At 39.6% G+C, this 24440-nt stretch overlaps 2 protein-coding genes and 1 long non-coding RNA gene across 14 annotated transcripts in view; 1 reads left to right on the forward strand and 2 right to left on the reverse strand.

The window, feature by feature from the left end:
• The window catches only part of CORIN (corin, serine peptidase), a 244941-nt gene extending 233773 nt beyond the window's left edge, over positions 1-11168 (reverse strand). For 3 of the 8 annotated variants that reach the window (XM_055385560.2, XM_055385559.2, XM_055385557.2), the window contains exon 1: positions 10669-11168. In XM_055385560.2, the coding sequence (XP_055241535.2) occupies positions 10669-10731 (63 nt within the window). In that variant the 5' untranslated portion in view covers positions 10732-11168. Of the gene's footprint in view, positions 1-10156; positions 10335-10668 lie in introns of those variants that run through there. The other 5 variants (XM_019025855.4, XM_055385558.2, XM_004038637.5 and 2 more) reach the window with 3 other exon arrangements.
• The window catches only part of LOC134758318 (uncharacterized), a 66004-nt gene continuing 45706 nt past the window's right edge, over positions 4143-24440 (forward strand). The window contains exon 1 of the long non-coding RNA XR_010133376.1: positions 4143-4306. This is a non-coding gene — a long non-coding RNA (uncharacterized lncRNA). The remainder of the gene's footprint in view (positions 4307-24440) is intronic.
• Positions 19939-24440, reverse strand: part of NFXL1 (nuclear transcription factor, X-box binding like 1) — a 68013-nt gene continuing 63511 nt past the window's right edge. For all 5 annotated transcript variants that reach the window (XM_019025860.4, XM_055385568.2, XM_055385564.2 and 2 more), the window contains 2 exons: positions 23801-23854; positions 19939-21034 (listed from right to left, as the gene is read on the reverse strand). In XM_019025860.4, coding sequence (XP_018881405.2) covers positions 20861-21034; positions 23801-23854 — 228 coding nt within the window. In that variant the 3' untranslated portion in view covers positions 19939-20860. The remainder of the gene's footprint in view (positions 21035-23800; positions 23855-24440) is intronic.

Raw genomic sequence — 24440 nt, forward strand, 5'->3', positions numbered from 1 at the left:
CCCAGACTTTGAAAGCAACATTTCTTCTTTCTCTAGAGAGAGCCACTAAATTCCTGCAATTAAGATTTCAATTCAAGAGAGATATTTTATTAGGGATATGCACAACTAGATAAGCGTAACAATAAAAAAAATACATTTATCCAGCAACATGCACTCTAATAAAGCATTTTCATTAATACATTCTTTCATTAAGTCCTCATTACAGCCTTGTAAGAGATGTACTATTCCAACTTTTCAGAGAAGAAAATGGAGCCTAAGGGAAATTAACTTGCTGGAGGAGCACCCAGTCAGTAAGTGATAAGCTAGAACTTGAGCCCATGTCTATGCACCTCTGCACCCAAGGCTGCCTGGCTGATTTCCTGGTTTGGGTTTAGTGGTTTAATCAGGCTCACTCTACTTCCTGAGTGGTTTTACTTTCAACCCTCCTAAATTTCAGAGATCTCACGATTTTCCCTTTCTACCTTAAAGTTCTGCTCCTTTGCTATTCTGAGCACATTTTTATTATGTTTTTTTTAAAAATTATTTCTTAACTTTGAATGCATAGGGGCATATTTCCCACCTAGTTATTTAAAGAAGATTTTCTCCTGTGTCACACTTCCTCAGCACCCAGAGGCACACCTGGCACCCAGCTTGATCCTGGGCCATCTGGTGGAAGAGCCCTGATACCAATGACTGTCTCTCCTCGTTCTGTTCACCACCCATAGCTGCATACATAGGTAAGATGTTCGGATCTGACCTCTAGCCAGAGTAGATACCCTCAGAGAAACCAGAGCTATGGTGGTTTACACTGCCTCCCAGCTTTCCTCTGATCAGTCTTTTGGGGTTGAACAGGCAATTTTTCACTTTGGCAGAGGGTCACTGTAAGAAGAATTAGCAAATGCCCACTAAGAGGGAAGTGGACACTAAGGTCATGTAGGATGCCCCTTACCCAGGCAGCACTCCTATGGCATAATCAGAAATATGTGTTTGTTTTTTTCCCCAATTCCTGACACAGGACTCCTTAAATCCCTTGGAATATCCTGAATGATATGAGTGATAAGAGCACCTTTTGTTCTAACTTTTGTTCTAACGAGGTGATTCTTGGATTCTTGAAAACCCCTAGCTAGCTTCAGGATAGGGGCTGGTCTCCAGAAAAACCAAACTTTGATTAGAAGCCTAGAGTTTTCAGTCCTACTCCCCAACCTCCTGGGAGGAGAGAGGGCTAGACATTGAATTAATAACCACATACTCATGCCTGTGTGATGAACAAAATCTCCATAAAAACCCCTAAGTGTCAGGGCTTAGAGTTTCTGAATTGGTGAACACATCTACATTCTGGGAGCACTCCAACTCCATGGGGACAGAAGCTCCTGCACTTTCTAAGGGCATTGTGATCACATCGGGACCTCCCAGATAATCCAAGATAATCTCCCCATCTGAAAATCCTTAATTTAATTACATTTGCAAAGTCCCTTTTGACAATTTTGACATATAAAATAATATTCACAGGTCTCAGGGATTAAGATGTGGGTTTATTCCGGGGGTCATTGTTCAGACCATCTCACTCCATATAACCCTGTACTCTCTCATACCGCAGACATTTGCTACATGTCGTTATTGAGCATGTGCAATGTAGCTCATTTGAATGGAGAAATGCTGTAAGGGTAGTGAAATTTAAAGACTTGTTATGAAAAAAAAAGGTAGGCCGGGCGCGGTGGCTCATGCCTGTAATCTCAGCACTTTGGGAGGCCGAGGCGGACGGATCACGAGGTCAGGAGATCGAGACCATCCTGGCTAACACGGTGAAACCCCGTCTCTACTAAAAATACAAAAAATTAGCCGGGCATGGTGGTGGGCGCCTGTAGTTCCAGCTACTCAGGAGGCCGAGGCAGGAGAATAGCGTGAACCCGGGAGGCGGAGCTTGCAGTGAGCCGAGATCGCGCCACTGCACTCCAGCCTGGGTGACAGAGCGAGACTCCGTCTCAAAAAAAAAAAAAAAAAAAGGTAAAATATTTCATTAATTTTTATGTTGATTACATATTAAAATTATGAAATTTTGGATACGTTGAGTTAAATAAGCTATCTTATTAAGTTCAAATTTATCTGTTTCTTTTTGCTTTTTCAGTGCAGCTACTAGACAATCTAAAATTACATCTGTGGCTAACATTATATGTCTACTGGGGCAGGACCCTTCTGGACCTTCTGGACCTTCTGGACCTTGGCCTAGGCACCTCTTCATCTGGCTGTTCATTCGTATCCTTTATCATAAACCAGTGAATGTGAGTTAAGTGTTGTCCTGAGTTCTGTGAGCCATTAGGGCAAATTATCAAACCTGAAGAGGGAGGGAGTTATAGGAACCCCTGATTCATGGCCAATCAGTCAGAAGTGTAGGTGGCCCAGAACTTGCAACTGTCATCTAAAGTGGGGGCAGTCTTGTGGGATCTGGCACTAACTCCAGGTAGATAGTGTCAGAATTGAGTTGAATTATTGGACACCCAGTTGGTGTCAGAGAGTTGCAGCAGTGGTGTCAGGAAAGATACCATGCATCTGGTGTCAGGAAGGAAAAAACACACCAGCTTGTCAGCTATCAGAAAGGGAAGAGAGAAACAATAAAGTAAAATGGGACAGTGTCCTGCTCATTTTCTGCTGCCACATAAAAATTATAGCCTTTAGATTGAAAAAGGCCCTGAAAGAGTAAATAGTCCAACTACCTCATTTTACACAAGTAAACCAGGATCTAAAAGGTTAACTGACTTCTGTAAAATCTCAGCAACCTAATACCAACTTCTTATTGAACTCCCCTTTCTGATGATGCTTGACTTGGACAAAACTGTTTTAAAGGATGACAGAGAAATAGTAAATAAAACAATATAGCTTTGATTTCCAAACCACACTACAGAGAAGTAGCATCTTGCTCCCAGAAAAAGGCTCTAAAATAGGCACATGAAGATGAAAATCATGTACTGTCAAACTAATCCCTGAAAAGCCTTAAGAGAGTGTCACATTGGAGACCAATGTAACTTCCAACAATAAATCCCACATGGTGTTTGTTTATTTTTTGTTTCAGAGCTGGAACAGGCTCATCGGTTGAGTACCAGATTAATTAATTGGCTTGAGGTTAAGGAATAAAATGGCACAATCTTTAAACCCAGGATCACACGTGGAACTGCAAAAAGGATACACATAAAAGGCACCAGGTTCTGAAACTAATGGCAGATTCCTTTCTCTCATCTTTTGCTCTTACTCCAGGACACTGAATAGAATGACTCATATTAATTAAACATTCATCTCTCCTCCCTGCACTCATGGTTTAGGGTTTATTGCTTAGTTAGAAACTAAGCTTTACAAGTGCATGAATCCCTGTTTTGTTCATAGATGTCTCCTAAGTGCCTAATAATATACCTGTCACATAAATGTTTGTTAAATAAGGAGATGAATGTATTCTTTTTGTCCAGGCTGTATAGTTGAATTCTCATACATTAAAGCTATTTAGGTCTAGCTATGGCTTTCACTTCTTGGGAAGTTGTGGTGCTATTACCAGAAAAATTCAAACAGAACTATGCATAAAAAGATTTTTCACCATTCAGGAGGTTCTTGGAGTCCCAGATTAAGATTTCCTGGTACTGTCAATCTCTATGACACTTCAGCAGAATGACACTTTTGTGGCTTCAGAGACACTGACGCCTACTTTCGTAGCTGCATAGGACTTTAAAACTCCCCCAAAGTGCTACAAATAAAAAGTACTCTTCAAGTGCTGTCAACCTAAAGGTTAACGGGTTGAAGGGACCCTGGGCTAAGGAAGCACAAGCTGGAGACACCAAAATGGTCTTCGCAACTCGCCTCTATATTTTCTGCCCTGCTCCTAAGCCAGCCTGTTGGCCGACTGGCCCTTCTCCACAGATGTCATCTTGAGCCTCTTACAGAGTTTCAGCACTGACATTAATGACAAGATGGATCACCTACAGGACCATCTTGGATTCTCAACCAGCCTGATCAAGCATTGACACTGCATTTGTCACCACCAGCTCTGATGGTTTGGACATGTAGAAATGTATTGCAGGAGAATATGCAAACAGCTGCTGTAAGGTGAGCTGATCAGGGCAACTGCCAGCAGGCAGAAGGGAAGGCATAATTAATGGGCACCCTTCAGCAGAGCTCAGAGCAGACCAAACGCCAATGCAGAAGGCTCAAGAAAGAGGCAAACAGACTAGCCACTGCTCCAGGATGACTGTGGCTCTTTATGAGTGAAGAGAAAGGGTAGAGACTGAAGACAGAACTGGGGACAGTGAGAGGCTTGGGGAAGAACAGCTGATTCAGCAGTCCCAAGGTGAGTCATCCCATGTGTTCCACACCCAGGTAGAAAGCGCTTATTAGCAGAACATAATCTCCCAACCTGCATGATGATCGTCTGTCCATGAGAATAATAAACATTACAGATTGTGCTTGCACCAAAGCAGATTTAGTAAAGCCTCAGGAACAGAATATACTTCATGGGGTAAGAAATCCAGCTAGGGAAAAGACTGACCTATCTATGCATCTGTAATGGGTTGAATAGTGTCTCCAAAATATATGTTCACCGAGAACCTCAAAATGTGTCCTTCCTTTGGATATAGGGTCTTTGCAGTTGAAGTTAGTTAGGACAAGGTCATACTGGATTAGGGTGAAGCCTAAATCCAATATGACTGATGTTCTTATAATAAGAGAACACACAGAAACACACACCAGGAAGGCCATGGAAGTAAAATATATAGTTTGTCAAATGAGGATGAGTTCAAGAGGGGGTCCTACATAGTGAGGTGGAGTATTAGTTTTTAAGCCTGATTAAATTAAACACTTGGTGGATCTTTCCCCCAAACATTGTACTTAGTATTATAGTGCTTTCATTCTTGTAAAAAATGGTACAACATGTAGGAGTACATATGGAGGGAGAAGAGCCTCCTTCTGTTGTATTAGTTTCTGCTGTAAAGCCAGGAAAATCATCAGCCGTAAAGCTCATAGGGAGGGAAAAGAACAATACATAAGCAAAATCATCAAGGCTAAAGGGGAGAACTCAGAGGATTATGTGACTAATACTCACTTGTCAGTGATTTATACATCAATCTGGCCATTTACTATTCAACAAATGCCTAGGCCATGTAAGAGACCTCAACAAACGGAAGTGATTCTGCTATAGGAAACCACTTCTTAAAAGAAAAAGAAGCACATAGAGGTGCTTTACAGGAAAACTTTTTCTTTTCTTTTGTTTCTTTATTTTTTTTTTTTTTTTTGAGATGGAGTCTCGCTCTATCACCCAGGCCGGAGTGCTCTGGGATGATCTCGGCTCACTGCAGCCTCTGCCTCCCGGATTTAAGCAATTCTCTTGCCTCAGCCTCCCAAGTAGCTGGGACTACAGGCAGGTGCCATCACGCCCTGGTAATTTTTTTGTATTTTTAGTAGAGATGGTGTTTTGCCATGTTGGCCAAGCTGGTCTCGAACTCCTGACCTCAGGTGATCCATCTGGCTCAGCCTCCAGTAATCCCAGTGAGCCACTGTGCCTTGGCCTAGGAAAATTTTTATCATCCTAAAATCTTATATCATCACTCAAGCAAAAGAAAGCTCTAGAACTGCCTGAGAGAGAACAGCCTGCAATGAAGGAGATCATGTATCTATGCTGCCCAATACAGTTGCCACCAGCTTTATAAAATAACTGAGCACTTAAAATGTGCCCAAGGAGACTGAAGAAATAAATTTTTAATTTGATTTAATGTTGATTAAATTTAAACAACCACAATTGGCTAAGAGCTACTCCATTGCATCACATGGCTCTAGAGTCACAGAAAGCTGCCTGTGGAAAAAGTCTTGAGACATTTCTCACCAAGTCTAGGATGACACTGGATCCTCAAGTAAAAACAGATTAGGAAACAAATCACCAAAGCAATTACGAGCAAGAAAAAAAAAAGCTAGAGGTATCATATGTCATGATTTCAAAATATATTACAAAGCTACACTAATCAAAACAGTATGGTACTCATATGAAAACAGCCATATGGCCAAACAGAAGAGAGATCCCAGAAATAAACTCATACATACATGGTTGACAAGGATGCCAAGAATATACAATGGAGGAAAGATATGTCTTCAACAAATGGTGCTGGGAAAACTGGCTATACATATGCAAAAGAATAACATTGGACCTTTATCTCATGCCATGCACAAAAATCAAGTTAAAATGGATTAAAGACTTAACCATAAGACCTGAAACTGTAAAATTTCTGAAAGAAAACATAAGGGAAAGTCTTGACATTGACCTCGGCAATAATTTCTTGGATACGACACCAAAAGCATAGGCAAAAAAAAAAAAAAAGCAATAATAACCAAATAAGATTATGCTAAACTAAAAAGCTTCTGCATAGCAAACGATATGATCAACAAAATGAAAAGGCAATCTATAAAGTGGGAGAAAATATTTGTGAATCATATATCTGATAAAGGATTAATATCCAACATATATAAGGAACTCCTTCAATTCAGTAGCCAAAAAGCTAATAGCCTGATTTTAAAATGGGAAAAAGACCTAAATAGACATTACTCCAAAGAAGACATAAAAATGGCCAATAAGTATATGAAAGATGCTCAACATCACTAATCATCAGAGAATTACAAATCAAAACCACAAAGAGATTTCAGCCCTTTGCCACTGTTAACGTGATCAAAAAACAAAAGATAACAAGTGTTGGATGCCAAGAAAATGCATCTCTTGTATATGGTTCATGGGAATGTAAATTGGTGCAACCATTATGGGAAAGAGTATGGAAGTTCCTCAAAAAAATTAAAAATAGAACTATCATATGATCCAGCATATGGTACCAGCATACAGTATAGAACTACCATATGATCCCACTTCTAGATATGTAACCAAAGAATTTAAAATTGGGATCTTGAAAAGACATCTGCATTCCCATGTGCATTGCAGCATTATTCACAATAGCCAAAACATAGGAGCAGCCTAATGTCCACTGATAGATGAATGGATAAAGAAAAATGGGGTATATATAAACTGTATGTATATATACATACAGTACAATATTACTCAGCCTTAACAAAGAAACAAATCCTACCATTTCTGACAACAGAGATGAACCTAGAGGACACTATGCTAAGTGAAATAAGCCAGACACAGAAGGACAAATACTACATGATCCCACTTAATTGAGGAATCTTAAAACAGTCAAACTCATAGAAGCAGAGAGTGGAATGGTGGTTTCCCAGAGGAGGAGGAAATGGGGAGGTATTGGACCAAGGGTATAAAGTTTCAGTAATGCAAGATAAATAAGTCCTAGAAATCTACTACACAGCATGGCTTCTGTAGTTAAGAATACTATATTCTATACTTAAAAATTTGCTAGGTGGGTAGATCTTATGTCAAGTGTCCTTATAACAAAATAATAATAACAATAATAAAGATGGCAGAAGGGAACTTTTGAAGATGATGGATAGGTTTGTGACATTAATTGTGGTTATGGTTTTATAGATGTATACTTGTTTCCAAACCTATCACATTGTTTACATTAAATATATACAGGTTTTTGCTCGCCAATACTTCAATAAAGTAGTTTTTTAAAAAAAGGTTAGGGAACCTTCACCGGAATATACCACTATTACATAAAGTACTTCTAGTACATATTCCACAGTCTGCAGTGTCCTTACCAGTGGTCAGTAGTACCATCTACATTTTCTGACCAAGGAAACTGAGGCCCAGCAAGAAGATTATTTGACTTGCCCAGAGCCTTGCGGTTCTTAAGGGGCAGAGTCAGAGGTCTGACACCAAAGCTCCTACTCTTCCCACCAAGGCAGGTCATCTACAGCACCTTCTACTCTTAAGGGGTCTGCCATTTCCACCCTCTCTGAACAGACATAAAACAAACAAGTGTATTATGTCTGTCTGTGTCTTTATGTGAGTGTGTAGACTCTGAGGAACAGGTAAGTCTTGGAATCCCTTGAGTGTTTAGTGTGAACCTAGTATGTTTAGCCAGCCAGTATCAGGTCAGTACCCTTTAGCCAGCCAGCCTCATTTTCCATTTGGTCCAGCAAAATGGAATGCCAAGAATAGTGATGGGGCTAACAGGATGCATGAATGCATACTTGTTGAATAACTTATTAGGTAGAAGTAGCAGGTCAAACAAACCTTTCCCCCTCAGATACGCTCAGCAACAATTCAGTGTTGCGGCTCTCCTGCTCCTCAGAGAGCTCTTATTACCCCAGCAGTGGAGACACTCAGAAACCCTAAGACCACAAGTCTTTGTGTTGAAAGAGGCTAGAAGTGCGGAAAAGAGGAAAAATAAGGAAAGGAGTACCTCATTAACAGTATGGAGATTTGAAAGTACAGGCTTTTGAAAGTGACTCTCTGAAGCTCCTGGGCCACTCAGCTTCTCCTCTAACTTCCTGTCTGCCCCCAACAGTGGGGGAGGTCAACGGAGGGGCTGGCCAGTCAATAGAACTAGCAACTGCTGAAATCCACATGAAGCTATGGTGGAGAATGTGACCCTTCCAAAAGGAAACCACAGCTGGTTGTGGAATGCAAGATGCGGAAGCACTGATGCCTGCCTTCTATGCTGTTGCTATTGTGATTTCTGCAGCATTATGAGGAAGGTTTCTGATGGAATGAATTTTGCATCTTTTAAGAAAGTGTCCCTATACCTGCATATGTGCTTGATGAGGTTAATAGAGCAATTCTTGGTGTGTCTTTTTAACCCACAGGAAGGTTAACAGAGGCTTTCATCGTTGGTCCTGTAAGCCTACCCTGAAAGGAACTTTCTGGAAAGAGTCCCCTCCTCCTTAAAAAATGCCTTATAGAATCTTGAGGTTTTGAGGTTGATGTGTTTCCACACCCAAATAACCCCAAAATAGTTCATCCTATTGAAATTCTTGGTGTCCTGGAAAGCATTCTATGGAAAACCTGCCTGGTCAGCCAAGCCCACACGTGAGTCTATGCAGACATCTCTTCTAACCTCGCAAGCCCCAGGAACCTCCTCTAACCTCTCAAGCCCCAGGATCTGAGGACCAATTTTTAGCACAATCTCACACAACAAACCTATTGGGCACCTAATAATAGAAACAAGCTAATGAATGTTTTGACTGTGACAAAAAAAATGGTTTAATAACTTTTTATAAATGCATTGTTTCTTCTCATTGTCTCAGGGTTATGCCAAAATTAATTTCAAAACTATCTGCTTAAATGTGTCCTTGGACAATAATCACCAGTAAGTCCTGATTTCACCCCCTTTCTGGTAGCGGTCTGACGTTCCTTTGCAGAGTTTCGCTTCCATCGATAAGTTACTTTAAATAAAAAGTTAAAATAAAAACTAGAAGCCACAATTGTGCCTATGTCAGTCGTCGAAGTCTTGTACAGGAGTCCGTCTTCGCAGCGCATCGTTCTCAGAAGTTTCCCGCGGGAGGAAAGCTCCACTTTATGAATTACTCGAACAGCTTCCCTGGGAATGCCCAGCCCCGAAGCTTCCCTGCTGAATTCATAGTCAGAGCTCCCAGGGCTCGGTCCCAGGAACCGGGAGCCGTGCAAAAAGCGCGTACACTGCCATCCACTGGCTCCGAGCAGGTAGTAGCAGGAGTGGGGCGCCTGCCACGGGAGCTCAGGAACTGGGTCCCAGTAAGATCCGACAAGACACCACCTCCCTTCCGCCCGCACAGCCTGCCCTCTCTGCCTGCAGCTAGCGTCACCGGTCGGTCCCCGATTCGGAGCAGCTGGGACCCTCGCGGTAGCAAGCGGATTCCGGGGCCCTAATGACACCGAAGGAGAGGGGCAGCCGCAAATTAGACCTTCTTCCTGGGGGCTCAGGCCAGGGACTGTCCGTGGTGCCCTTCCCTTTCTTTCTCCTCCTGAACGAGAGCCAACGCTGCCCCTTCCCAGGGCTGGATCGGAGCCAACCAAATCCTACAGCGCAGAGCCTGCGCCCCCGGCGGCCAGCGCTCCTGTGCCTAGGCAGGTTCACGCCGGAGAAAGTTTGCACGCAGGGACCTACAAGTTCCCAGCACTCTGCAAGAGGGCCAGTTCTGGGATGCCAGCACTTCGGACGGGCGAGTGATCCCCAGGCACCAACTGGGGACCGGGGAACCAAGCGCGAGCCCGGGCTGTGGAGGGACCGAGACCTAGGCGCTCGCAGCTGGGGAAGGGGGGGCTTACGTCTGGGGCAGGCAAGACTGCTGCACAGTCCTTCCAGCCACCCGGCGCCCGCGACGCCCGCGCAGACAGGAAGCTGTAGATCCCCGAGGGGCTGGCTCCAGCTGCTCCACCTGCAGCCTCCCCTGCCGCCAGTGTGCAGCCAAGTCCACTAGATGCTTGGAGGGCACCGTGCGGAGGAGGGACTCTGCAGGAAAGGTAGCATCACCCCCGGCATGGAGACCGGGGTCTCCGGATCGAGCCGACTCGAACACTGAAGGAAACCCTGCCTATGACCCTGGGAGGGTCTCGGACGCCGGGCGACCCAGGTGGTGGTCGGGACCAGGGCCGTGCGCCTGGGAACTGGGCGCAGGGCGCTGAGCGCGTGACTGTCAGAGCGGGAGCTCACCGACGGCTGGGGAAGGAGCCCATCGGGCGGAGGAGAGGACGGGGGCGGGAGGGGCTGACCCTGAATTCACCGGGACTAAGAGGCCATCACACCTGGCTGCGGTAGGACAGCGAATCATCGATCTTACCGGCTTCGGGGACCCGGCTCTGCGGTAGCGCTCTTCCGGAGCGAGGGCAGGAGACTGTTTCATGGATAACAAGTCTCGCTTATTCTTCTGTCCACTTTTATCTTGGTCGCTTTTCTCTCCTCTACGTGCCCCCCGGGAAGGCACTACGGATGATTTTCTCCAAGCTCAAGAGAGACAAACTGAACTTTAAGCGCCAGGGGCCCCATATTTTGTCTGCTCTACAGATCCCACCCGCGGGCCACACCCTCCTTTCACTCCCGTCTCTGGGTCCCACCCATAATAACCCGTAATGACAGATCCTCCGTGTCCCCACCTCTTTGCATTCAAAGAAGTTATTCTTCAGGGGCATATGGAAAGTCAGTTTCTGCTGGTCTCCCTCAAAAACTTACACTCCACGAGGGCAGCAGAAAAGGACAGGACGATTAAGTTGTGGAAGAGTGGTTGGGAGCAAAAGAGTTACTTTTCTCCAAATTTGCCATATCACATCGAAAGCATTTTCTTTTAACCAGAGTGTAGCCAATCAAAATTAACTGCAGGCGCTGGCAATTAAAGAACAAGTTTATCTCAAAAAAGGTTTAACGTTTGGAGGGCATTATTTGCATCATGCATATGGAAACTTGCGTTCTGTTAGGTATGCTGAAGAAACTGCTTTTGCCAGACTGCCTGAGTCTTTGCTGAGGCTGCAGGGACAAGGGAGAACCCCACCCTGACTGCTTCCAAAACCCTAGTTCCTGATTTCCTGCGGAGGGCACCTACAGGCTGAACCTAAAAGGCGAACAAATTCCTGCCTGTCATTCAAAAGCAGCTACCTTTTCTAAGGCAGCGTCAAGGAGGGCACTGGAGGTACTCAACACAGTAATGATTACTTTACCAAGTCCAAGGCAATTGTCAAATGTGGCAAAGAAAAACACTTCATTGGGTTTTTCTTAGAAATGATTTTTCATCCAATTTCAATCAAGATCTTAATGGAAATTTTGAAAATTACTCATGAGGTTATTGAATAAATCCATCCCCATTATTTAAAGAAAGCCATGTAAAGACAACAAAATATGGGCCAAGCACTTGTTCTTGAACATTATTGCTGAGAAAAAAATATGCATTTGTAAAATGGGGGGGGCAGTATTTTGTTTCTGAAGTGAGATCAAATGTAGAAAATATTGCATATGTATAGTAAAATGACTGAAACACTGATTCCATGTTATTCTAACATCCGATTTGTAAACCAGTATCTGACAAATTTATCATAATTCACAATAATTCAGTTCATATTATGTGGCAGGTGTCATACTAAGCACTTTACATGTATTCTTTTAGTTCCACCAACTACTCTGAGGAAGAAGCTATTATTTTTATTTTAGACATAAGAAAGCAGATTCAGGGAGCTGAAGTAACCAGCCTACGCAAGCTAGCAAGAAGCTGAGCTGGGATTCCCCTGAGGCAGTGACTTCTGGATTGTGTTCTTACTAAGATACTACCTCATCACACACCATCACCGCAGTGCCAGTCTGGGAATCAAGAACTGTGAGCAAATCACAGTCTTTCTGGGCCACAGTTAACTCAGCCTATAACATAAGGGCTGGATTCAATTGCTAAGGTTTCTACAGGCATTCTGAGGCCAAGTACAAGTTTCTATTTCATCTTCTTTCTCTTCCACTTTCTGCCCTCCGGTGGAGGTGCTACAGGGACTATGAAATTAAAGTAGCTACGTCAGTGGATTTGAGATAGGGTCGATCAGTCTCCCTCACTTTTCCACTTTTAGTTCCTCTGAGAACTAAAGCTAATTGCATTAATGGTGTAAAATAAACATTTTTTAAACTTCCTTTTAGCAAGAAAACCCAACCAGTTCTAGTTACCAACAGCACCAGAATTAATACCTGAGGTATTCTTTGCATGAAGGTAATGACATAAAAAATGAGGGTAAAGATGTTTTATATTCTTTATAATAAACTTTTAAAATGTCAAGAATCATAAACTATTAGAAGTCTCAAAACATATTCAAACTGATTTGAATATGCAGTGTGCTCATAGTAATCTTTAATGACCTATTTGAATTATTCTTTAAAAAAAACTAGCTACATTTGCATTTCAGCTTCAAGTGACAACCATCATCTAGTTTCTTAAAATAATTTTACAAAAAGAAACATTTCTAGCCTATTGAAACTTTTATTGTCTAGCACTTCAAGCATACATCCAACTAGTTAGATAATTTAAAAGAAAACACACACAAACCTTGAAGAGATTTATGGAAAAATTAAAGGTATTGAATATACCTCAGGAAACGGTGATTTTACAGAGCAAAGTTTAGTCACATATCACATTACAGATCAAATTAGTACTTAGTACTACAACTGAAGACAATTTAAGAACAAGAAGAGATCACGGAGAAGCAAGCAGCATGACAGGATGACAACAGGCAAGCAGTAGCTAAAACAGATATGCTACCCCATGGCTCATCTATTTAGCTATTCATTCAACTAATACTTATTTTGGGTTTGCTGGCTGCCAGATGAACAACCTAGACAGAGTTCCTGCCCTCACCAAGACTTTCAGTCTTGTGGAATGTATTAAACAAATACACAAACATGTAAACTATGAAAAAATACTTGCAAATAATGTGAGTATAGCTTTGGGGAGTTAGAATGTAGTATTTTCAGCTGAGATATAAAGATGCAAAGCCTTCAAAATAAAAAAACTTAAAAACAGCAAGAAAAAGGTAAACTGGAAATTTACCTGTTGCAGAGAGGGGAGAGTTTATTTAGTCAAAAGGGGGAAAACAACATACCCATATGTACTATAATACACTCTAGCCCATTGATATATTCAGTATCTGATAAAACAATTTGTGTAGATCTTCTGTTTGATGTACACAATATTTCTGGGACATCAATCCCCTACTCTAATATACCACAGTAGTCATTGGGAAGGAGGTAATATATGACCCCGTAAGAAATTTCAAAGGAATTTTATTTTTAGTCCTCTCACACATCTAGTGCTACAGAGGGGTCCCATAACTGCAATTTCACTGCCTAAATATGCCCCTACCTTTGGCCAGCATCCCACCCAGTCCTCCCTCAATGACATGGAGCTCCCTCAATGACATGGAGCTCCCTCAATAACAGTAACCATATGTGCAAAAACTGAGATGCCTCACCTCACCTCACCTCACATCTGATGCCTCAGATTTTTTTTCTGATTTGTGAATCAATTTGAGATGTCTTAAAGTTATGAGGTAAAGTCACATATCTATATTATTGTAGCTAAGCTGTTCTATGTACTATGTGCCAGGCACTTCATAAAGTGACATATAATTTTCTAGGTTTTTCATTCTTGAAACAAATCTAGTTTCCTTTGTCATAAAATGAGAAGTGTAATAGGCTCACCTAATATGTTGTTATGAGGATTACATATAGAAAGTGCTTTAAAATAGCTATAGACACATAATAATAGTTAAAACTTATTGGGCACTTACTGTTATTTCTTATTGTCACCATTTTACAGAAGAAACTGAGGCTTACAAAGTTAAATAGCTTGCCTAAGAGCTCACAAGTAGAAAGTGGTAGAAGCAGAATTGGAGCCCAAAAAATCTGGGACCACAAACTAATCCTTATGTTCTGTAGCAATTATTAAGAGAAGACTGTGATGAAAACATCCAAGGGGTCTACAGCTTAGAATACACTCTGAATTTTCATTCACCCAATAAATATTTACTGAGCACTGTAGTAGGTTAGTGTCCCCCCACTACTCCCTGCCAAATTAATGTCCACCCAGAACCTCAGAATGTGGTTCTGTGGAAATAAAGGCTTTGCAGATATAATTTGTTATATCTTGGTTTGGGACTTCTGGCCACCTAAACTGTGAAAGAATAAATTTCTGTTGTTTTAAGTCACTCATGTATGGTATCCATTACAGCAGCCCTAGGAAACGAATACTAGCATCTACTATGTGGCCAGGCTTCTCTACTCTGAGGTTACAGTAATAAACAAAACTGCACTCCTGCCCTCATGAAGCTTACATTCCAGGGAAGGAGGCAGATAATAAACAGACACTTAATATGAGGACAGGTACTATTTAGTGCTATGAGGAAAAAGTATTGTGAGAAGATAGAGGATGACCAGATGAAAGTGACCGGGGGGGCTTTGGAAATATTAGGTGATGTATTAAGAGAATACATATATGGGATACAGAGGTGTTAACTCAAATGAATCTGGACTGTGGAGTTTCAAACTGCATGCAATCCTTCACAGCACGACTTAAATTACTAATTGGAAACTTAGCAAGAACAGAAGCTTAGTAAGCAATAGACCTGAGCTTGTTCAATAAGCCAAGATTCTAAAATACGTAAAAATGGCTTCCCAGGTGGACACCTGGTCTTGCTTGTCTCTTTAAGTTGCTGGAGATCACAGGGTCTCTCAGTTCCTCCCACCACTCCCAAATTCTCGCGTCTTTTCTAGGAGGTAGTAGCCAGTACTTTGCTTCTTCCTCACCCTGGAAGCTCCCCAGCCTCATAAGCCTTGGGTCTTAGAGTGGTCTAATCACTGCCACTCGATAAAGACTGCAACTTCCACAGACCCAAGAAGAGACAGAGCTATCTCATGTCAACTCTAGCTCTACAGCTTAGACATCTGCTTCAGTTCCCAATATCCAAGGACAGACAGACATTAACAGCTAGAGTCACCTGGATCCTCAGAGGTTCTTTTTACAGCCTTCCCTTTACTGTCCTATACCTGGTCACAGCAATTTTGGCTACTGCTGCATTTTTAGTGTTCTTGGTTTAACACCCAACTAATTCTTTGTTCTTCTGGAGATCAGCATACAGCATCTCCCATTGTTTTAATAATCTTGATTATAAAAGGATGGATGAGGCCCAAGCACCCTAAAAGTCACCCTTGGCGGTGGGCTAGATCCCCCACATGGGTGGGTGGCCTGGCTTAATCTTCACCTGTTTGCTTATGTGGAAGAACCCACAACACAGACCATATGCATAGTGAGGACAGAATCTTCTATTAAGTTCATCACTGTGCCAGGTATCTAGGCAAAGAAAAAAAATATTTCTCACAGAGAAATGGAACACTTTAAAATAAATCTCTTCAAATTTTGTCTTAAATAGTATATCTATTTCCATATAAAGCCTGTTTCTGGTATTACTCATGAGCATTTAAAATAACATGAAGAGCCAAAAAATTCTTATATGTCATCTCTCTCTAAACACTAGCACAGAGATTAATCTGTATTTAAAATTTTTAACCTTCATAGCCATTAAGTTCAAGCATCATTACTTCTTTATAGAAGGCAAATGTTTTCACTGCTTTGCCTCAGTAAAATTCCTTTGACAATTTCAGTAGCAATTATACTTATTTGGGATTGTTTTCATTTAATTTAGATGTGAAATTAACTGAAAAACAAACAGTTTGTCAATTCCGAAAAGCATTTAAACCAAAAAACTCTAAAGATTTCAATATACATATTCCACAGATTTCAAATAGGAAGCTAATACACTTTGTTAATGCCACAAGTAAGGAGGAAAACAAGACCACCACATTCACAATCTTAGGCCATTGTTAGTGGCTATTTGGTAACTTTTTCCATTCCTTCTCTAATTCGCTCAGATTGAAGCTAAAAGGACAATATGCATTACTTTATTTCCCTCAGAACAAATCAGTATAACTACTTAGATAAAACTTAACTTGTCTCTGCATCATTACAGTCTTTTCTCTATATCGTAGCCAGCGGTCTTTAAAAAAAAGTCTCTTCCTTGTTTAAAGCCTTCCAATGCTGTCCATTGCAACTCAAATACAATTCAAATTTCTTACCCTGGTCTATCAAGCATGACATAAACTGGCCTAGACACATCCTCCTCTCAATTTAAATTTCATTAGGCTCCAGCCACACCAGCCCTTCTTTCTGCTCCTCAGGTGTGCCAAGCATTTCCCAAACTGGGGACTTTGTACTTACTGCTTTCTCTCATATAGATTTTTCGCTGATCTTCAAATGGAGGTCATTCAGGTCACAGCTCTAATATCCTCATCTCAGAGGGATTTTCCCATTTTAAATTAGCCAGTGTCCTTGTATCCCCTACTTCCACCACATTCTATACCATTCCTCTTATTTTCTTGAATACCACTTACCACACATAAAATCACGTTCATTTTTTTATGTCTATTACCTACCTGTGCTTGTCTGTGCCTTAGCAACAATATAGGAGGAAAGATCACCGTTATCTCCAGAACACAGAAAGTTCCTGACATATAGGAAACACATCTGTTGACTGAATAAGTGAAGGAATAGTTGTGTGACTTTGGGTAAATAAGTTACACTCTGAGCTAGCCAAAAAGATGAAAAAACAACAAACAACTTCATATATCATTCATTCAGTCTCCTTCCTCTGCTCCTAAATTCTTTTCCCCAAATTAGGAAAAACAATTTAGCTAGTACCGAAGCCCTACAAACAACAGATATGAACTAGGTTTCATGTTCACTTAATAGGCCAAGATTCTGACATAGATGGAAATGACTTTCCACGTAGACACCCGGTTGTTCCCTTAACACTCAACTTTTAGTTAGTACAGGTAATAACTTGAGTGTAGTGTATCCGATTTAGAGCTTCTGAAATGCCAACCCTGTAATTCTACCACTGGGAAAGGTTAACAATTCTAAAATCAAAACACCCACGAAGAAAGGAATGACTGTCCTTTAATTCTGGACACCAGCTAATACTTAGGGCCAGGCGCAGAGGCTCATGCCTGTAATCCCAGCACTTTGGGAGGATGAAGTGAGCAGACCACTTGAGGCTAGGAGTTCGAGACCAGCCTGGCCAACGTGGTGAAACCCCATCTCTACTAAAAATACAAAAAAAAACAAAAACAACAACAACAAAAAAAATTAGCTGGGCTTGGTGGCACATGCCTATAATCCTAGCTACTTGGGAGGCTGAAGCACAAGAATCACTTGAACCTGGAAGGCAGAGGTTGCAGTGAACTGAGATCACGCCACTGCACTCCAGCCTGGGCAACAGAGCAAGATTCTGTCTCAAAAAAAAAAAAAAAAAAAAAGAATATGACACTAAATTTTGAATTAGATCCAGCATAATTTTAAAATCCTCCTTCCTACTTCCGCAATCAGGCAGGAGAAGGAAATAAAGGGCATTCAATTAGGAAAAGAGGAAGTCAAATTGTCCCTGTTTGCAGATGACATGATTGTATATCTAGAAAACCCCATCATCTCAGCCCAAAATCTCCTTAAGCTGATAAGCAACTTCAGCAAAGTCTCAGATACAAAATCAATGTGCAAAAATCACAAGCATTCTTATACACTAATAACAGACAAACAGAGAGCCAAAACATGAGTGAACTCCCATTCACAATTGCTTCAAAGAGAATAAAATACCTAGGAATCCAACTTACAAGGGATGTGAAGGACCTCTCCAAGGAGAACTACAAACCACTGCTCATTGAAATAAAAGAGGATACAAACAAATGGAAGAACATTCCATGCTCATGGGTAGGAAGAATCAATATTGTGAAAATGGCCATACTGCCCAAGGTAATTTATAGATTCAATGCCATCCCCATCAAGCTACCAATGACTTTCTTCACAGAATTGGAAAAAACTACTTTAAAGTTCATATGGAACCAAAAAAGAGCCCTCATTGCCAAGTCAATCCTAAGCCAAAAGAACAAAGCTGGAGGCATCACACTACCTGACTTTAAACTACACTACAAGGCTACAGTAACCAAAACAGCATGGTACTGGTACCAAAACAGAGATATAGACCAATGGAACAGAACAGAGCCCTCAGAAATAATGCCGCATATCTACAACTATCTTATCTTTGACAAACCTGACAAAAACAAGAAATCGGGAAAGGATTCCCTATTTAATAAATAGTGCTGGGAAAACTGGCTAGCCATATGTAGAAAGCTAAAACTGGATCCCTTCCTTACACCTTATACAAAAATTGATTCAAGATGGATTAAAGACTTACATGTTAGACCTAAAACCATAAAAACCCTAGAAGAAAACCTAGGCAATACCATTCAGGACATAGGCATGGGCAAGGACTTCATGTCTAAAACACCAAAAGCCAAAATTGACAAATGGGATCTCATTAAACTAAAGAGCTTCTGCACAGCAAAAGAAACTACCATCACAGTGAACAGGCAACCTACAAAATGGGAGAAAATTTTTGCAACCTACTCATCTGACAAAGGGCTAATATCCAGAATCTAAAAAGAACTCAAACAAATTTACAAGAAAAAAACAAACAACCCCATCAAAAAGTGGGCGAAGGACATGAACAGACACTTCTCAAAAGAAGACATTTATGCAGCCAAAAAACGTGAAAAAATGCTCATCATCACTGGCCATCAGAGAAATGCAAATCAAAACCACAATGAGATACCATCTCACACCAGTTAGAATAGCGATCATTAAAAAGTCAGGGAACAACAGGTGCTGGAGAGGATGTGCAGAAAGAGGAACACTCTTACACTGTTGGTGGGACTATAAACTAGTTCAACCATTGTGGAAGTTGGTGTGGCGATTCCTCAGGGATCTAGAACTAGAAATACCATTTGACCCAGCCATCCCATTACTGGGTATACACCCAAAGGATTATAAATCATGCTGCTATAAAGACACATGCACACGTATGTTTATTGTGGCACTATTCTCAATAGCAAAGACTTGGAACCAACCCAAATGTCCAACAATGATAGACTGGATTAAGAAAATGTGGCACATATACACCATGGAATACTATGCAGCCATAAAAAACGATGAGTTCATGTCCTTTGTAGGGACATGGATGAAGCTGAAACCATCATTCTCAGCAAACTATCACAAGGACAAAAAACCAAACACCGCATGTTCTCACTCATAGGTAGGAATTGAACAATGAGAACACATGGACACAGGAAGGAAAACATCACACACCGGGGACTGTTGTGGGGTGGGGGGAGGGGGGAGGGATAGCATTTGGAGATATAGCTAATGCTAAATGACAAGTTAATGGGTGCAGCACACCAACATGGCACATGTATACATATGTAACAAACCTGCATGTTGTGCACATGTACCCTAAAACTTGAAGTGTAATAATAATAAAAATATAATAATAAAAAAAACATATCTACTTTTTAGATACTTTTAGGTATCCATCAATGACTGTCTTCCACATGAAGTATTAGAATTTCATACATTGACACTAATGCCTAACTTAAAATTATAGGCTCCTGAATATTTTAGCTAATAATAAATATTCTAGATTACAAATTTGGTATCAAAAATTTTAATGAAAACATTAATCATACAAATTAAATAGCAAAACTATTTGAAAGGAATTATAATTCAAACAGATTTGACTTACTGATATTTCTCTATTTGTTTTCATAAGAACTGATTATTTTCAGCTGAAATCTATTTAAGATTGTGGTAAGGAGAAACGAGATTAAAGTACATAGAGCTCATAAGCCCTGTTGTCAGCACATATTCTTCATAAATACTCATCTTCCTTTTATTATTTTTAAAAGACACGCAAGTTTTACGAAACATGCCAACTTCAGTTAAAAGCTTCTTACATAAGAAATAGCCACATGTGAGGAATCTAGCCTGGCATTTGTTGAAAATAACTATATATTCTGAAGAACACGCCCCATGACATTTATTGATAAAAATTCCTCACTAATAAACCAACTTCTGAAATCTAATTACATACCTTCATGTCACAATTTAAGAGGTCTGTTAGAGAATCACTTTTTTAAAAAAGCACAAAGTTAACAGTATCAAGAAAAGTACTCTATCATAAGTAACCAAAACATTAAGAAATATTTATCTTACTGCAGATATGGCTCAGTCTCATCTGAATTATTTTTTAAAGTGTTGGTTTGAATTATTAAATGAAAAAACTAAGTACAAGGAAGCCCAATGAACAAAAACACATGTTACTCTGCCTCTAGCTAAGCCTTATGAAATATTTTAGTTTCAGTCATGCCTTCACTTTAAACAGTATTATACTGCCCTTTCTAGTATACTAATTAAGATAAAGTTTAACATTCTGTCCTTCTAACAACAGCTGAGAGAATACAGAGATGAATGTAAATATATATCATGTTCTATAATATACATTTTCTAATATTTCAAATTTAACAACTTATCTAAATCCAATCTGAGTTACATTAAAAGATCAAAACTTTTTTTAATTGACATCATGGGTGATGTACCAGGCAAACACCACAACCACAACTCCACACACTGAAATGAGATAATATTTATGTTTTTGCCATAGTGATAGCTCAACTGCCACTTCATCTCTTTTCCTGTTCTTCTTCCGACGACCCTTCAGTCTGTTTTCAAAAGCTTCTAGTTCAGCCTAAATAAAAACAGCATCATTTTAATTAAATTCAATGCATACATTGATTTGAAAGTTTCCATTTACATAAAAATCAATTTGGGTAATGTTTTAATAGTAATGATATATAGTCAATATATTGATTTGATTTTTTAAAACACCACTCTCCACTACTGATTGTATTCAACAAATTCAGGGTTTAGGTAAGCAGAAAGGAGACTGGGAGATAACAGAAGAGAATATTTCAAACTGTAGGGCTGACTATGATACTAAATATTAAAATGTCTGATTAGGCCGGGCACGGTGGCTCACGCCTGTAATCCCAGCACTTTTGGAGGCTGAGGCAGGCGGGTTACAAGGTGAGGAAATCAAGACCATCCTGGCTAACATGGTGAAACCCCATCTATACTAAAAATACAAAAAATTAGCCAGGCATGGTGGCAGGTGCCTGTAGTCCCAGCTACTCGGGAGGCTAAGGCAGGAGAATGGCGTGAACCAGGGAGGTAGAGCTTGCAGTGAGCCAAGATGGCGCCACTGTACTCCAGCCTGGGCAACAGAGAGAGACTCCATCTCAAAAAAAATAAATAAATGAATAAATAAAATAAAACGTCTTATTAAATCAGGGTGCTCTAAAATATAGACACTGGTCTTATACATTGACACCATTATACTTCAACCCAATTATTATAGAACCAGCATTCTATAAAGCTTCTAGCAAGTGCTGTGATGCCTAGTGAGAATGAAGATACCTACAATTCTAGTTGTTTACAATGCATGCAATAAACATTAGTGGCTTTTAAGAAAGAAATTCAAGTGAGTAAAGAGAAAAAAGCTGCCAGAACTCGCTTCTTCTCTACCAAATACATTTTTTAAAAATAGTAAAAATTCTTCAAAGGAAAAAATTCTTCATGCTTTAAAATCAAAATGACTATTTTAGACATAAAAATTTTAAACTAGTACTAAAAGACGATAACTGAATTGCATTCAATATCAAATGGGGATTTTTTTATCCTACTGCTAAGTACTTATTAAACTTTTATGCATAATAAAGTAATATAATATGCTATAGTGCATAGGTAATTAAGACAATAGTTAAAATATATATGTATTTAATAATATCCACCTAAAACTTTGTAAATGGTTATTTAACAGGAGAAAATGTAAACTTTAGTTCACATATCCATTACTGTGGTCATAAACCACACTTGAAAAAGATCTAATAATAAACTTAGTTTAATACAAAGTGGCATTCTTCAATGAGCCAAAATGTCAGACTACTCCCAAGTGGGTAGTTTCTGACATATAAAAAACGTCAAAATATCTTAAAAGCAGGCAAACTTGAGGACTACAGACACAGTAAAATAACTGACAGTTAAATGGTGACTCACAGTCACCAAGTATATGTTATGTGCTGTATACAGTGATCCCTCAGTATCTGTAGGAAGTTGGTTCTAGGATCCCCTTGGATATAAAAACCTGAGGATGATCAAGTCTCTACATAAATAGTGGAGGATTTGCAAATAACACACAAACATCTTCCTGTATACTTTAAATCACTCTAGATTTCCTATAACACCTCATAACAATGTAAATGCTATGTAAATAGGTGTTACACTGTATTTTAAAATGTGTATTATTTATTATTATTATTATTTTTTACTTGTTTTGAAACAAATTTTCGATCTGTGGTTGGTTGAATTCACAGATGCAGAACCTACATATACTAAGGACTGATTATATTCTGTTTAAAGAGTCAGTAAACAGGGAATGTATCTAAGATTTTCATTCATGATGATTTATAAAAAGATAGCAAAGGGAATAAGGAGAAAACATACTAAACTATTCTTAATAACTTAATCTCCTAGGATTCCAGCCAACCTATGTTTTACTGTATTAGCTCTGATAACTTATTTTGGGGATATCAGGCAAATCAACTTTACAGAACCATAAAATCTCAAAGGTCACCTTGGCCAACCATTATTTACTACATGAATTGTTTCTAATGTTCCTAATTGTTCTAATTGTTCCTACAACTCACCAAAGTTTGAATTTCCTCATTCATGCAAATCACGCAAGTTTCAATCTCATCATTCATAAAGGCAGTAGCTTGGCACACAATACAATCTGATAAGTATAAAGCATTTCAAGATACAAACTGACAAATAATAATAAAAAGTTATACATCACTATTAGAAAGTCAAGTCACTCTTTCAAGTGTATGATCAATAAAGTAAATACTTAAACAGGGAGTATCAGGAATGTACTTGTTATCTAGGTAACAACAAAGAACAGGTTATAATCCCACATTTAAAGATCTAATAGGGAAATATGGGAATGTATTATTAAAACAAATGTACTGATTAGTAAACTGCACTTATTTGTTATAGGTGGTCTGCAACTCAGTAAAATAGAACTCAAATACTTTTAGTTAAGTAAAGTCATGGTCTCCAGAAGATGCCTTACAATGGTGATGATTCGCTCACTCTCACTCCCCAGCCAAAGGAGGAATTAAAATTCTTCTGGCTGAAGTATGGATGATATTGGCAAGAAAGTAAATTGGAAATACAAAAAAAAAATTTGGGAATATATGAGATCTCATACCTTTTCAGAGTTTCAGTATACTTAAAGTCAAGTTAGTAGATGGCTCATTTTTGTTTACAAGAACTATGTTATTTTCAGTTCACAATAGAGACTAGCCCTTAGTTTGACCTTGGAATATACCGTGTGTTTGCACAAAATCTAGCAATGATGCTAAGAGACATAAATCTGGGTATTTTGTTCGGTTACCTGTTGTCTTCGTTTTTCTTCTTCAAAAGCAGCTTTGGCTTCTGCTTCTTTTATCTGTTTATACACATACAAAAGTCAATTTACAATTTAGTCATCACATTTTATATGGAATTTTAACATCTACCCATCCAGGTTCTATTAACCCATATCAACTTTTAGGAGCTTGAAATCATTTAAAGAAATGTAAATGCTATACTGAGACAAGGTTTTACCAAGGCACTATCTAATAAATTGAAGGTGGTGATGGATGGAGTGTTATACCTTATATGAGCATCTCAGCTTAACAAGTAAAATCGGTATTACATCGTAATTCAAAGAGTTAAAACACTGTAACAGCAAATTTTAAAACTGCCTTTTTTCCTCTTAAGTTGCTGTATTAAGAATCTAGAATTAATTATTAAATACTGCTGTTTCTCTAGAGTTAAATTTATCTTAAATGTGCTATCATGGAAGGGAATCCTTACTTTCAAACAAAATCAAGAGGTCACTGATTGGGTTGATGGCGAGGAAGAGTAACACTAGAGATAACCCAAGCAGCAAAGAATCTCAAAATCTTATAACGGGCATAGAAGATGAAAAGCCTTCATATACACTAGGCAATGAAAATCCCAATCTGCCATTCAAAATAAGCCTATAAAAC

Source organism: Gorilla gorilla, chromosome 3 (genome assembly GCF_029281585.2).
Source record: "Gorilla gorilla gorilla isolate KB3781 chromosome 3, NHGRI_mGorGor1-v2.1_pri, whole genome shotgun sequence".
In the NCBI taxonomy this organism is placed as follows: Eukaryota; Metazoa; Chordata; class Mammalia; order Primates; family Hominidae; genus Gorilla; species Gorilla gorilla.